The sequence below is a fragment of the Atractosteus spatula genome, chromosome 5, assembly GCF_055471065.1.
Source record: "Atractosteus spatula isolate fAtrSpa1 chromosome 5, fAtrSpa1.hap1, whole genome shotgun sequence".
In the NCBI taxonomy this organism is placed as follows: Eukaryota; Metazoa; Chordata; class Actinopteri; order Semionotiformes; family Lepisosteidae; genus Atractosteus; species Atractosteus spatula.
Window position 1 is genome coordinate 14,475,564 of NC_142710.1, and position 15,814 is coordinate 14,491,377.

General features: G+C 46.2%; 1 protein-coding gene and 1 non-coding gene across 3 annotated transcripts; one reads left to right on the plus strand and one right to left on the minus strand.

The window, feature by feature from the left end:
- The first annotated feature begins 63 nt into the window (after nt 1-63).
- Nucleotides 64-11,722, plus strand: LOC148834535 (butyrophilin subfamily 1 member A1-like). Of its 2 annotated transcripts, none has more exons than XM_088917737.1 (12): nt 64-619; nt 1,137-1,211; nt 2,040-2,387; nt 3,678-3,959; nt 4,897-5,004; nt 5,157-5,207; nt 5,478-5,504; nt 6,242-6,274; nt 6,821-6,847; nt 8,638-8,664; nt 9,208-9,234; nt 9,790-11,722. In XM_088917737.1, the coding sequence occupies exons 2-12, from the start codon at nt 1,139-1,141 to the stop codon at nt 10,311-10,313; spliced, it is 1,527 nt and encodes a 508-aa protein (XP_088773863.1). In that variant the 5' UTR covers nt 64-619; nt 1,137-1,138; the 3' UTR covers nt 10,314-11,722. The 2 variants fall into 2 exon arrangements, with proteins under 2 accessions (XP_088773863.1, XP_088773862.1); XM_088917736.1 differs by having other exon boundaries at nt 440-619; nt 1,102-1,211.
- Nucleotides 1,924-2,006, minus strand: trnal-cag (transfer RNA leucine (anticodon CAG)). The gene has a single exon. It is a non-coding gene; the product is annotated as a tRNA-Leu (tRNA).
- Nucleotides 11,723-15,814: the final 4,092 nt, after the last annotated feature.

Consider the following 15,814-nt stretch of genomic DNA (forward strand, 5'->3'; position numbering starts at 1 on the left):
CGGGTTTTCATCTGGAGAGAGAGAGAAAGTGAAAGACAGAAGCAGGAATGTGCGTATGAAGCAGTACAGCGCTTGTCAAGACCCGAGGATGAAATGCTGAGCCGAGGATGTCTGCTGCAGCCGGACTGGAAACAGGTCGTGTCGGGTGATAGACCCGCACTCGGCGAGCTCCCGACCCTGACCGCGTGTTCAAAGAGCCACTCTGCGGATCTGGGCTGTTGGCTAATTTGTCTGGCAGTGTTCGAGGGAGCTTGATCTATAGAAGTCATTTAATATTTCAAATACAAGGCAGAAATGAAAGACGGGTAGATGGTAAAACCTCGGGCAGCCTACAGCTCATCGGGGTCAGGTGATCTGTGTCTGAGACCAGCGCACAGTCTTCCTGCGAGGCGGAGAAAGTTCCCGTTTCGGATGAGAGAGCTGGGCAGCAGGCGATCGCCTCCACCTTCCGGGCACGAACCCTGTCAGCGGATCGCCAAAGGATTCGTGCGCTCGGTTCTCCGAGTCCTTCGGCTGGGCTCAGCGAGAAGAACCGAGCGCCCGGACTCGGAGAAACAACCCGGGATTGATCCTCAGAGCACGGAGGATGAAAGCGGAGACTCCCCCTGAGACGAATGCGGTACAGTAAACACGAAACGCTCATCAGCCGAGGAACTCCTAGTTACTAATGAGGAGTGAGAATTAGTCGGCCGCCTGCGAATAATGTATTCTGATGGGGCTTTTTCGGATGGCCGATTTGATAAGACTTTCCAAACCTTCGCGAGTTCCATCTGACAGTAATAATATTACAAATAAACACGTGTTACACCTACTACTGGGGGAATATCGGCACTAACGCCGTCATTGTTCTCCTACAAGGAGCAAAAACCCACGTTAGGGAATTGTAATCTCTGCTTACTTATGCCCTGTTTAGACAGCTCCTGTTCTCACTGACTGGTCTCTGCACAGCCTGAGAATTCCCGTTCTGTCTCTAGTATCTCATTACTGTCTCGTTGTAGATACAGTTGCTGGGACTGTGGCTCTGAGCGCCTGTTTCGGGGACTAATTAGAAAAGTTCCGTCAGCCCGCTGACGGCGTCCGTGTGCGTCCGTGTGTTTCCAGGATGAGCCAGTGTGAACAATCTCCATTGTGTGCAGGAATGAAGTCTGACCAGCTGGACTGGCTCCTTACAGTCCTGCTTCTCCTCCAGCAGACCTCTGTCTCCAGACCAGGTATAGTAAATAATAAACAAAAAGGGGGAGGTGTGGTGGCTCTGTGGCTGGAAGGTTGCCGGTTCAAATCCCGTGGCTGGCAGAGGAATCCTACTCTGTTGGGCTCCATCAGCAAGGCCCTTAACCCCAGCTGCTCCAGGGGTGCTGTATAAATGGCTGACCCTGCGCTCTGACCCCCAGCTTCTCTCCCTGTTTGTGTGCCTGTGTGTCTCATGGAGAGCAAGCTGGGGTCTGGAAAAAGACAAATTCCTAATGCAAGAAATTGTATATGGCCACTAAAGTGATCTCTTAAAGACACGCTTTTCTCTCGCACTGAGAGTGCAGAACTGGGGTGTCCTGTCCTGCTACTGGGGCGCAGCTGTGTCTGCTGTGTTTCTAGGACTCTCCAAAGCACCAGCCCCCGGAGAGCTGGGGGAAAGCTGCTAGCGGAACAGGATTCATTTAATAATGAGCTGATTGTCCTAAAAAGGTAAGACAGGACTTGCACTTTCTGTGGTGCTTAAAGAAATGCAGTGTGGGGAAGCAGTTCCTCATGAACTTTTACCACTGCACTATAGAAAGTGTATTTGGGATTAAGGGTCCAGGGGCCCAGTTGCTCAAGGGTCCAACAGAGTAGGATTCCTCTGCCGGCCACAGGATTTGAACTGGCAACCTTCCAGCTACAGGTACAGATCCTGAGCCACAATGCCACCACTCCACCTGAAAAGCTTTGTGTCAGGAGTGGGATTTGAACCCACGCCTCCAAGGGAGACTGCAACCTGAACGCAGCGCCTTAGACTGCTCGGCCATCCAGACTGAGTCCAGCCTGTTGTGATGTTTCTCTTTCAGAGAGGTTCCAGGTTGTGGGTCCAGCTGCTCCCGTTGTGGTGTCCCCTGGTGAAGACGCGGTCCTGCCCTGTTCCCTCTCGCCCAGCGTCAGCGCTGAGGGCCTGGAGGTCCGGTGGTTTCGGGAGGATTACGATTCCCCTGTGTGTTTATTCCAGTACGGCAGCTACAACGTGGAAGGGCAGAACCTGAACTACAGTGGAAGGGCTGGGCTGTTCCTGCAGGAGCTCCCCAGGGGCAACGTGTCCCTCAGGCTGAGCGGCGTGCGGGAGTCTGACAGGGGGTGGTACAAATGCTTGGTGCAGTCGACAGAACATTATGAAGACGTTCTCATAGACCTGGCTCTTACCTGTAAGTATTTCACCGGACGTTTGGATGAGTGTTTGCATGTTACGTTAGGCTGTCAGGGCAGCACAGTGGGGGCAGTGGTGAGCACTGCTGCCTCTCACCTCTGGGGCCCGGGGGTTCAGTTCTAGACCTGGGGTGCTGTCTGTGTGGAGTTTGCATGTTCTCCCCACGTTTGTGTGGGTTTCCTCTGGGTGCTCCGGGTTCCTTCCACAGTCCAGAGACATGCCGGTAGGTTATTTGACTCTGGGAACACCAACCCTGGTGTGAGTGGACTGGGGGTGGACTGGTCCTGCAGGGGGTATCCCACCTTGCACCTGTTGCTTGTCAGGAAACCCCCCGCAAACCTGAGCTGGATACAGAGGTTAGGAAATGGATGGGGAGTCAAAATTAATCCCAGTGCGAGTCTGTGACTCTCTGTCCATTGCCAGATCATTTATTAACCCAATAATCCACCACGTGAACCTGCTCACGAACGATGGAGGCCCTCTAGTGAAGGGCTCGAGGTGGTTGTTTTAGTTTTCGGTTTTATTTTACCCGCAGCTGTGTTTCTGGTTTCTGTTACAACACAGCTGAAGCGCTCCTGGCCATTCAGGAGAGCCCTCTATCGGGTAACTTTCCAAACACACAACAATATGTCACATATAATGTCATGATGGCAAGACATTTGACAGTGAGTAAGAATTAATAATCAAATATCTAAAAAAAAACCTTAACAATATCACACAATCCACAGTTGTGTGAAAAAAGGGCTTAAGGCAAAATGCTAGACACTGTTACTTTTACTTTCATCTTTAAATGTTTGGATTTGTAGAGTTTTTTTTAATTATTGTCTGTTTTTATCTGGCTGGTTCTGGTGCAGTGCTGTAGCTTCCTGCGCCTGGAAGCAGGCAGCCTGGGAGCCTGAACACACGACCTTGACTGCTCCAAATTCGCCAGTCAGGCTCTCTCTCGCCTAACCCCGGGCTGAGCCGTTACATCTGTTACTCTCTCTCTTCCCTCTTGGCTCCTATCTATCCCTCCTCTCTCAGGGACCAGCATGCCCCTGTACCAGCCCAGGGCAACAAACTAGTGGGAAGCAGTTCCAGCCTCCTGCCTCTCTTCTTATTTAAGCGCTTTGAGAAGCCACCTTTAAAGGTGCTATATAGAATAAAGTTTATTATTAATATACTGCCACATGTGCAAGTAGAAACCAGGGAGGTCATTACAGTACATTTAATTCTTTTAGATATTCCCACTCTAAAAAAATACTGTAAGATGTCTGTCTCAGGTTTTTGACCTGTGATGAATCCACAGCCCTGGGCTCCCAGCCCTCAGTGTCTCTCCACTCCCCTGGAGGAGGTCAGACCCAGCTGCTGTGCAGATCAGAGGGCTGGTTCCCTGCACCTGCAGTGATCTGGACAGACAGGGATGGACATGATGTGACCTCACTGTCCAGCACTACAGTGGAGAGCGACAGTCAGGGGCTCCTCAGTGTCAGCAGCTACATCCCAGTCCAGCAGGAGTCCAACATCTTCTCCTGTCTGGTCAGAAGCTCTCAACCTGGACCAGACTGGGGATCTCAGCTCCACATACCCAGTGAGTATTATAAATAAATCACAGTGGAGCTCACATGTAACACACCTGAGGTATAACACACACCCAGTCTGTAACTCGCCTGGGCCATTGAACATGACCCAGATGACATCAAGTATCAATAATAATTAACATGTAATCAATTTACTGTTTACTCCTTAATAAGAAGTTAGTTAAACGAAGTAAATGAGACACTTTAATCTTTCTAAGTACTGCACTTACATAAATTACACTAATTTACCCTTGTATTCAGATCAACTCTTCTTTAAATCCGTCTTTCATTTTGAAAGATTTGTATGAAGTAGTTCAATTGCTTTCATCATCCTCAGTACTGTGGCATGAAGCTGACCTCCAAAAATTGTAACTATCCTCTGTCAAAGAGCTGTAACGCTGGTGGAAGGTCTGAGTTTAAAAGAGGATGTGTGATAAAGGAAGCTTACAGTTGTGCTCCAGTTATGTCATGTTTGAGAGGAACCCTGCAGTATTGCAGTGGATGTTTGTGAACAAGCATGTGAAGTTGCTGTAGTGTTGCAGATGGGGGGTCCTCACTGATCTCTTTACACAGAAGATTAGGGGTGTCTGCTCCCCTGTAGATGTGTTCCTGACTTAATTCTTTGGGATCCAGAGTGCTAGATCAGTTCACTGTCGGTCAGTTTCTGTGGGATCCTATTCTGTCTCTGTCCTCTGTGCTTCTCGGTAGCGATCTGTGATGAACAAACACCCTGCTCTTTCTCTCCTGGTGTCTTACATGTCAGTGTGAACCCTGTAGTGTCGCAGCCCTGCCAAGGTTAATGATCTCATGTCAGGTTGTAACAACTCTACACAGGACAGTCCTTACTGCACACGCTAATGAGAAATCTAGGGGTTTCTCCCCTGTAGCTTTGCCTCAGATTAGTAGACTTCAGTACCTGTGGGATCACATTCCTGTGCTGTTTTCCAGGAGACTTTTTCCCTGGGCCCTCTGGATGGATGGTGGCTCTCTGTGTAGCAGCAGCTGTGGCTGTAGCAGCGTCAGCACTTCTGGTGATCCAGTGGGGGAGAATGGACAGTATGTGCTCATTAGAGATGTGTGTCTGAATGTCTGTGGTTCTGCTCTATCTGTGCATCAGATAGAATCTGAATAATATTAGTCTGACTCTTTCAAAGAGTATCAGAGCGGAAATCTGTATCAGCGTTACTGACTGTGTGTGTTTCTTACAGAGGAGGAGTCACTGTGGGAATCTGAGATATATTACATTAATGTAATAAATGGTAAGAACATTGATAGTATTTGGACATTTGCCCTCTGTACTTAAACGGTCATATTTTCACACAGAATATGAAATGTTTTTGTTTAAAGATTGTCTATATTTTGGAATTTTCAAACAATCCTTAAGGGAAAACAAGATGAATTTGGACCTTTCATTGTGCTGATGATTTAATTTTTCTTTATACATTGAGAGTAATGCACTATGTTGCCAACATAAAGCCAGTTTTATGGTCAATAAACTTGAGGACTAAAACATGTCTTATTATTTCCAGCTATTCCCGTCATTTTGAAAGAGCTGGGTAAGTGGTGTTCTTTATTTGGAAGATATCAAGCAAATGTCCTTATATGGTGCCTTTCAGTACAGCGCATATTCAAGACACTTTACACAAGTTATACAATAAAATTAGTTTAGTGTACAGAATATACAAATGAAATATGCAATATCCTGACGACAAGCAAAAGGCAAAACGCAGGATACACCCTAGACGAGACAACAGTCTGTCACAGGACACACACATTCACACCAGGGCCAATGCAAACATGGGGAGAACATGCAAACTCCACACAGATAGTACCCCAGGTCTGGAATTGAACCAAGGGCCTCTGTGTCACCATGCTGCCCATCGGTCTTCTTTTACTGACTGTCCATCTGTTCCCAGTTCACTACGTGCGAGTTGTACCTCATTCCTGCACACCCCTTTTTTCGGGCTTGGATTTTGGAGATTGACAGTACTCAATCTGTACACGTGTGGACAGTTGACTGTGTTTACTTCTTACCTCTCCCAGTGGCCCAAGGACCAGACACCATTGTGCCCTGTGATGTGTCTGTCTGTCGTATTGAATTGTGCTGGTCTGTCGTATTGACTGAGACACCGGTCTCACAGCCATTGCTGTTCACACTCTGATTCACACTGCAGTGGAGACTGTCAGATCCTGAAATGAACTTTTTTCAGACTGTAGTACATAATCTAGTATAATACCAGATAAGAAGCAATACACTCTACAATACAATGAAGATCCCCTTCTATCTCTCTAGATGCTGTGAAGCGAGCTCCTATCCCTAAATCACGTAAGTACACTGTATGAAAATCCGCTGACTAACAGCAATGATTGTACTGATGTCTTTTGACCAGTGTGTGTCTCTGTACTTATTAACAGTGTCTGTATCTCTGTGTTCAGTGTGTCTCTGTACTTATTAACAGTGTCTGTATCTCTGTGTCCAGTGTATGTCTGTGAACAACAGTGTCTGTATCTCTGTGTTCAGTATGTCTGTATCTCTGTGTTCAGTGTGTCTGTGATCAACAGTGTCTGTATCTCTTTGTTCAGCGTGTGTCTGTGACTAACAGGTGTCTGTATCGCTGTGTTCCTGTGTGTCTGTGACTAACAGTGTCTGTATCTGTGTGTTCAGTGTGTGTCTGTGATTGACAGTGTCTGTATCTCTGTGTTCAGTGTGTGTCTGTGACTAACAGTGTCTGTATCTCTGTGTTCAGTGTGTGTCTGTGATTGACAGTGTCTGTATCTCTGTGTTCAGTGTGTGCCTGTGATTAACAGTGTCTGTATCTGTGTGTTCCAGTGTGTGTCTGTGATTAACAATATCTGTTTCTCTGTGTTTCAGAGTGGCAGTGGCTGTGCAGTGCTGCAGGTAGGTCTGTCTGCTGTTGACTATTAAGAAACAAAACAAAAGCTCAGACTTGTTTATGCCTTTTTACAGTTTTTGTGTTAAAATCTGTGGTAGAAGTAATGAATAAATGATTGGATGTGTAATCCCTGATTGTTTAAGTAGAAAGCGAAGTCTTTTATCTTAAAGGAATGCTCCACAGTGCCTGTCCTGTAGTCGTTGAGCCAGCTCTTGACACAGGGCACAGTGCCTCTGAAAAACCAAAAAGTGCTTATTCAGGATATGGGGGCAATATTCTTCTCAAACACTTTTAAATACTCCGGGAACATACACAAATATGCCTATGAATTGTTTTAACAGAAATAAAGTTGTGTTCCGTCTTTGTCGTCAGGTCAAATACAGCTATTAAATAATCAGGTATATAGTTTTTGAATGACTGTAAAACTGGGTAATTGCACACAATAAATGTACAGAGTGAAAGGTCCATCAGAATTAAACTCTCAGTGAGACTCTCTTACTCTTGACCCAGCCTAGAGCTTTTACATTCTGACACAAACAAGAAAGTAAAGGTAAACAGCTAGTATCAGGGGTACAAACATCTAGATCTGAAAACTCTGATATTCGAATAAAATATTCAAAAAATATCATTTTTATTCTATTGCCAACGGAGTGATTTAAACAGACTAACATATATTTTCCACAATTTTAAAATAAAACGGCAAAGCTGAGAAAGGTGAGATACGAGAGTTTCTCACACAGATGCAATATTATAGCATAAGGAACGGTAAGATCAGGAACTGTTAATGTTTTACACTGACTCTCCTAGTATCCACCCTGGGAGAAAGAGGCAAACTCAGGGAGAACATGCAAACGTCATGCAGACTGCACCCCAGGAATCAAACCCAGGGCCCCAGCACTGCGAGGCAGCAACACTAAACGCCTTGCTACCTGGATTAATAGTCATACAGCCAATTTCTGTACTTGTCAGTGCAAGTACACCCCCAAGTGGCACTGTTAATATTATTTAAGGTTTTACTTATTTTGGGGGATTAATGTTAAATAGTACTTGAAAAGGGTTTGTATGACATAAAGAAGTTTGCTTGTTAAGACTCGGATATACATAATTCTCTGGACCCGAAGAAGGCTCCACAGCTGAAACGTTGTGTTTCTTTTCATCTCTTTTCAGCAGGGAATAAACCTTTACTTGTTTCTTCGCCGTCTACTCATGCCGATGCAGCTCCCTACTTGAACTACACAGTTCTTTATTTCTTTAAGTAATAAATATTCCAGTTCTGTTCTCTGGAGTTGACGGGATGTTGGGAGCAGACCTACGTGGTAAAGCCCATTTTAACAACTGGGCTACAGTACATATTTACACTACAGTAGGTGAGGCAGACGACTACAGGAAGTCATGGAGTAACTGTACAGTGTTTGTAGAAACACACTTTCCTGGTGTGTCTGAGTGACACTCCTCTGCTGTGCGTTCTGTACACTGTACTGTACTCAGTCACTCAGCAAACAACCACAGAGTGGACACTGGACCGGGCTGTCTGCGTTCGCACTGTTCCTGCTTTTCTGAGCTCTTGCTCAAAGCCTGGGAGCGGACAGACACCTCGATATTTTAACACTTTCCGTGAGGGAAACATAAGTATCTGTGCTTAACTGTGTGTGTCACTGCTCCTGTAAATAAATCTTTACAGACCTTTTGCCCTTTATCTTGTCCGGTACATGAGTGCTACCCCTCCTGGCCAAAACCCCAAAATGACCAAGATTGGACCCAGTTCAGGACTGACCCTCTCCTTTCTTCTGTACAGGTGCAGGCTGCCCTATTCCAGACCTGCGTAAGTACACTGTGTGTAAAATCACAGCTCCTGATGGGCTCACTCGTTATCAGTACACCAGCTCCATGAGCACATGATTTCTAGTTCTATTTCCGTGCCTGAACAAATTTTTACTATGTTTACTATGCAAATGTTTCTCTGTGTTCTGTTCTGTCTGTATCTCTGTGTTCAGTGTGTGTCTGTGACTAACAGTGTCTGTATCGCTGTGCTCCAGTGTGTCTGTGACTAACAGTGTCTGTATCTCTGTGTTCAGTGTGTGTCTGTGATTAACAGTGTCTGTATCTCTGTGTTCAGTGTGTGTCTGTGACTAACAGTGTCTGTATCGCTGTGCTCCAGTGTGTGTCTGTGATTAACAGTGTCTGTATCTCTGTGTTCAGTGTGTGTCTGTGATTAACAGTGTCTGTATCTCTGTGTTCAGTGTGTGTCTGTGACTAACAGTGTCTGTATCTCTGTGTTCAGTGTGTGTCTGTGATTAACAGTGTCTGTATCTCTGTGTTCCAGTGTGTGTCTGTGATTAGCAGTGTCTGTATCTCTGTGTTTCAGAGTGGCAGTGGCTGTGCAGTGCTGCAGGTAGGTCTGTCTCCTTTTAAAGATAAAGAGCAAGTAAACACACAGCAGATCAGTATCACACCTGAAGGAGGCTTAACGGCAGAAAGGCTGTGTTTCTCCTGTCTATTTTTCAGCATGGAATTGTTAGAATCTTGTAAATCCAGACAGAAATCATGAGAAGCACCTTGTACTTTGGGCACGGGGGTGGGGGGGTTCATGTTGTTTTTTTTAGTTTATTTACAGTTGTTCCTTTTAGTTGATCAGTGTTATTTAAATTAATTATTACTTATATTACTTATATCATGAAATCACACAGAATATTACATATGTACAGTATGATACAGTGGTTAAGGGCTGGAAGCGGACTGTCCAGATTGCTGTATATTATATGGATACTCGCCTTGCGTGTGTATCCAGTTGTTCAGGGAGCAGACGAGACTCTACGCCCACAGTGACGCCTGGAAGTTTCATAGAATTTGCCAGTGATTCACACATCGTCTGGTTCTACGAATCGGGGATTTATTTTCTTGTGCGATACTTGTCAACCCTCCTGGCTCCCCGGTTTTATTCCCACAGCTGATTTGAGTCTGGACCCTGACACGGCGAACCCCCGCCTCTCCCTGTCCGAGGACGGGAAGAGGGTGAGACGGGGAGAGAAGCAGGATCTCCCGGACAACCCGGAGAGATTTGACTGCTGGCGTTGTGTCCTGAGCCGGGAGGGGCTCTCCTCCGGGAGACGCTACTGGGAGGTGGAGATGAGTGATGAGTGGAGACTGGGCGTGATCCGAGAGTCCGCGCAGAGGAAAGGAGGGGTCAGTGTCCTTCCCCAGGAGGGGTACTGGTGTCTGGACTGGGATTATCCCCGTCTCTCTGCTCTCACTGCCCCTAAGCTGCGTCTCCCCCTCACTGTGCAGCCCAGGACAGTGGGGGTGTGTGTGGATATCGAGGAGAGGAAGGTCTCCTTTTACACAGTGGAGTCCAGGACTCACATCTTCACATTCACTGACATGGAGTTCAGTCAGGGGGAGAAGATCTATGCTCTCTTCTGTACCTGGGATTCAGAGAAAGACCTAGTGCTGCTGCCCTCTGCCCGTGTCTGACTGCACTCGTAGCTCCCTGAACGAGTGACTTATCATCCATCTAGCCGTCCTTCCGTTTACATTTTCATGGTCGCAGAGGAGCCGGAGCCCAGCGGTGTAAGGTAGAGTACACCTACTGGATGAGACACCAGTCCATTTCAGGGCACGCACACGCACGCACCAGGGCCAGTTCTCCGAGAAGACAATTAATCTACCAGCACTCAGTTTCACCCAGAGGAAATCTACGGGGAGGAACATGCAAACTCCACGCAGATAGCACCCCAGGTCCAGAATGGAACCTGGACCTGACAACTGTGCCTCAATACTGCGCTGATTTAACATCAACATTATTTATGACAACAGGAATGCAACACTTAGTTATAATAAGCACCTGTATTCTTAATATGAAACAATACAATAAGCAGAGTCAGTACAGTTTACAATCAGTGCAGTGTAACTTGTTCTCTGTGCTGCAGTCTCTGTCGAGTTCTGCCCTGTATTTATCTCTCTCTGATTTGTACTTTAGAAACTGAGACTTTTATCATCATTACAAAGGGTGAACATCTATAGAATTCAATGAGCGTGTATTGAAACAGCAAAAGGGAGTATATTCTCAATATATTCTATAAAAGGGAATATATTCTCAAAAACGCAGAGACCTCTTTGCTTCTCTCTCAATCTCATAATTCATTGGCCGAAGAGCTCAATTACATTATGGCTAAATCATAGCAATATTAAGCAATTATAAAAACACCATGATCCCTCAAAGGTGATATTAAACTTTGTGCTGAATCACAGTGCATCACTGGTCCTGTGAAGGCTGATCAAAACCCTCATCATAATGGCTCTGTCACAGCCAGACATCTTCACCGTTGGGGTCTCTGATAGGGGTGAGCTGTTGTGTAGTGCTCAGGAGCTCACATTTTCATCAAGCGTCCTTTTTCTAACCACTCTATCCAGTACAGGGTCTTGGGCAAGCTGGAGCCTATCCCAGCAAGCAATGGGCGCAAGGCAGGTACACTCTGGACAGGATATCAGTTCACCTGAGGGCAGGCCGACACAAACACGTACTCACTCACACCAGGGGCACTTTTCCCAGAAGCCAACTAACCCACCAGCATGTCTTTGGCCTGCAGCAGGAACCCTGTGATAACATACAGACTCCACACCGACAGCACCACAGGAATTGAAGCCAGGACTCCGGCGCTGAGAGGCAGCAATGCTCACCACAGCTGTAAATCAAGCAAATCAAGCGAAATGGATCTCAGCCCCTGTGGATGGACAGGATGTTTTCAGCTGAAATGTTTTGTTTTAAAAGATACAGCCAATACTGGACCAAAGAACTGAGAAGCTGAAATATTACTTCTATTTGTACAGTTTTTGGATATTTGTTCAAAGGTTTAGCAGTAAAGTTTTTCTTTTAAAACCCATGTCTTGCTGACAGTTGTTTTTCAATTATTAGTTCACCTGAAGCTATTTGATGTAAATCACCCTACACTCTCAGTTCTAGACGGTATATTATAATTTACACTTTATGAAAGGTCATTTTCAGTTGTAAATTAGAACATGTTAGTACATGATTAGTACATGTATTTAAATATTCAGAAAACCTTTGTCCTTACACAGTTTAAAAACAATTGCCAATGTTTAAAATACGTTTGATGTTATAACTTTATGTAATTCAGACGATGAACTGTTTCTACACGTGGAGATATTACAATCAGCGGTAGGGAAACCCATGAAAAGAGACGCCCTAAACCAATTTCAGATGCAGAAATTTAAAAAACCAGCTACCGTTTTCATGTACATATCCTTCGTGTAGCAATTGTAAAAAAACGTACTGAACACTTCTGAACTCATCGTCGTCTTTTCTATTTATTTCATGGCACCATAGAGCTTTACCATTTAGTATTCAGCAATGAAATAAACTTTTTAATATACGCTATTAAGGAGAAACTTCTATAATGAACACGACTGCATTTCCCAGCAAGATCTGACAGCGGGCTCATCTGCGGTATTTCCCCGCGAAATATTAGCTAATCACTAAATGCTATTGTGAGTGATTGGGGTGTGGACAAATTACGCGCCGCAACGTCACTATGGTGCGTTGTGACGTCCCCTCCTCTATATAAGGCGTGTCCGAGGGCGTTTCGCGGCAGTTTGGCTCGGGCCGGGGTGTGGTTGAGGTGTTTGGGTGTTGGAGCTGATCGAGAGGCGTCTCGTTTTACCAGCGAAATGAAACCACTTAGCTGCTATGCGAGGCTGACGGTAAAGGGGCGGATAGTTTCCTATGAAGAAGGAAGCGCCCCTGTGGGTTATCCGCGTTAGTGCTGTGTCTTAACGAGGAGGAAGACGTCCGCCCGACGCCCGCAGAGGGGAAGGCGCTCCGGAAAACGAGCTTCGCTTCGTCCCCTGCGTTTGCGAAGGCGTCTGCGGCGCCGCAGTGCTGCCAGAACCCCTGGACTGGGTGAGTGATGACGCCTCAGTTGCACAAGACGCATCGTCCTTTATTCGGCGTTTTGGCTCTGGCGAAAAAGTGCTTCTCACTGCGCGCTTCAATCTTGTTATAAACGTCGTCCTGGAAAATAAAGCTTAAAGGAATAGGTTTTTTTTCCCCGATTTTGTAACAAAAATGAGCGTGAGAGTATTCGCTTCATCGCAGCCAGGGTTTCGAGAGGATTGTACCGCTCTGGGGCCAAACCGCGCTTGTCTCCCCCCCCCCCCCCTGCAGGGTGAACCCGGGCCGCTGCCGCGTGGAGCAGGCGGAGCCCTCAGCACGAGGCCGGGGACCCGCAGGAGGAGCGCGGCGCGCCTGCGCATTGGGGACCCGCGGGGCAGGCGGGGGCGGAGTCTCGCGCGGGGCGAGGTAACGAGGAAGAGATCGGTGACGTCTTGCGCTCCTGGCGGCTTTCCGGAATATTCCTGCGCGAGAGCCGGGGCTGCGGGGATTATAACCGTGTCCGAGCGGTTAACGGGAATGTTACTTTTATTTTTGGGGTTTTTATTTCGGGTCTGCTTGTTAAAATGGTTCCCCGTGAGTCCAACACTTGATGCGGAAGTGGAGGAAAGTACAAAAAAAACTTAACCCAGGGCGGTTGAACCCAGACGTTTGCCTGACAGTTGACGTTTGGGAAAAAAGGGAAACTGAACTTGAAATGAGAAATAAGGATTGTTTGACTGTTTTAATGGTCAGTGGAGTTACTTTTTGCTTTTTTTTAAGGGCAATTCGTGAACAAGTTTGTATCAGTACACCTATGTCTTTCTGAAGCACAGTTTCTAAGATACTGTGCTCATTTGGGTAACGAAGGCTTGATTAAAATAATTACTTTAATACAGGGTCAGATATACTATCTCAAGTGCAAAGAATTACAGTAGACTCGCAGTTTTATATACGGTCGGCTTTGGGAAAATATTGCAAAAACGCTTTATTCCCGGACACATTGGTCAGGCTCACCTACGAGAGCTAGTGGCCTATACAGCCCTTGTAAATTGTGAGTTGATTTATTTCTTAGGACTGCGATTTGCTTCATTTTCACTGTATGACTTGGTATAGGTGCCTTATTTTACAGCTTACATGGTTCACCAAGTCGGAAAACATGCACAACTTTCAAGTATTTCGCTTCACGCTTTGTGGGTCATCTTACTGCACATATGGTATGCATGTTGTTGTATTGTCTTTTTCATGCTGGGCAACTTCTTATTTTAAAAAAAGAAACAGTGTATTGTCCCTGCTTAACTTGGACCATACATGACTTAAAAAATGCTGTAAAAATGGGTTTAGTTAACTACATTCAAGGCATGAAAAATGGGTGCTATACAACTTCTTGTAGTAGGAATTTTTTTCATATCCCACCTTGCTCTCCATGAGCCACACAGACAGGGAGAGAAGCTTGGGATCAGAGTGCAGGGTCAGCCATTTATATGGCGCCCCTGGAGCAGTTTGGGTTAAGGGCCTTGCTCAGGGGCCCAACAAAGTAGGATTCCTCTGCCGGCCTCGGGATACTAACCGGGCAACCTTCCAGCCACAGAGCCACTCTGGACCGCTCTGGACCAGATGAGCTGGACTTTTTTCCCCAATTGGAGACTTTTTTTTTTCCCAGTTGGAGAAGGAGGTGCAGAGCTCTGCAATACAGAATGAGCATTCTGTTGCCTAATGGGTGTGCTAATGGCACTGGTTGCACCTGCTGTTATAACTTACCTCAAATTCACACCAGAAGCGATAACCACCCGTCCAATCTATACCAACTCCGACAGTTGCGTTCCGTATTCAAATGTTGAAGGGGGGGGGATAGAGCAACAGCAGCTCTCGTTTGTTTTCTGGGAAAAGATATTTTGTGGTCATTTCTCAATGATTTCTCGACTACCTGTAATGACAACAGTGTAGCTGATTAAAACCTGACCCGAGTTGGTATCGGTGTCATCAGCTAGTTGTTGTGCTTGTGACAAAGAGAAAAGTTTCACTGTATCAATGGACCACCCTGGTTCAGCATGATCATATTGCTGTAGATTGTGCTTGTATAGTTCACAGGGTATAGAAAGTGGGTTTTGTGTGATTTGAATGGATCTCTATTGGGTATTTTCTATGGAAAGTACTCGGAGCGTTAAGAAAATGCTGGAGGACGGAGGGGATGGGTGTGAGACAACGAATGATTCCCCAGCTTCTTATTTGCATTTTTTGTTCCACCTTAAATGCTGCTGTAGTGATGTTATGTTGCCTTTCGTCTGTAGATGGCTTTCTTCGGTCGTTTTTCAATGTACTAATCCGCATGGAGTACTGAAGACATTCACAACTTTCATTTTTGTATGAAATATTTCAGAAAATTGCAAACCAAATTTAATAAATCACAGTAACCCGAAGCTCCAGGTTTGAGTAAGACGAAGGCAAAACATGATTTCACTGGCACTTTCTGCTTATTTGCCATGGCCTTGCATTTTACAAGAAATGTTAATATAGCATTTTTAAAGGGGACGTTCGGAACATGGTATATGCGGATATATGGTCAATCGAGGATGGGCAAAGGGTGATCACACTTTCTGCTTATTGCTATTTTTCTATGTGACCCTCTGAACATGGCATGGGAGAGTATGTAATAGTCACGGTTCTGCGTGGGGTCGTGCCCCCCACTGCCCGTTCCATCTGCACCTGGGGCGTGAACCTGGGTCTCTGGCGTACCGCAACAGGGAACCAGCCGCTTGAGCTAAAGGAGACCTCCCTCAGCCCAGGCAGCTGAGGTCCCTGTTACGCGCAGGGAGGGCGCTAACGTCGCCGCACTAGCTCCGCTACACCCTCCCCTGCTGAACTTCAGCTCGGCGAAAGACACTCCACACTCCCGCCCGGGTCACGGCACCAGTTTTATGTAGCGGATGGCTTCCTCTGCGTTGTCAGATGAACACCCAGGGACACCAGGTGGAGGTCTGCGATTTTATTTCCTTACAGAACATAAAGCACGTTGGGGTTACACACGCTAAATGTCTCTCTCTCTCCCGACTGACGTCCACAATGCGTCTAAGCAGTCGCCTTA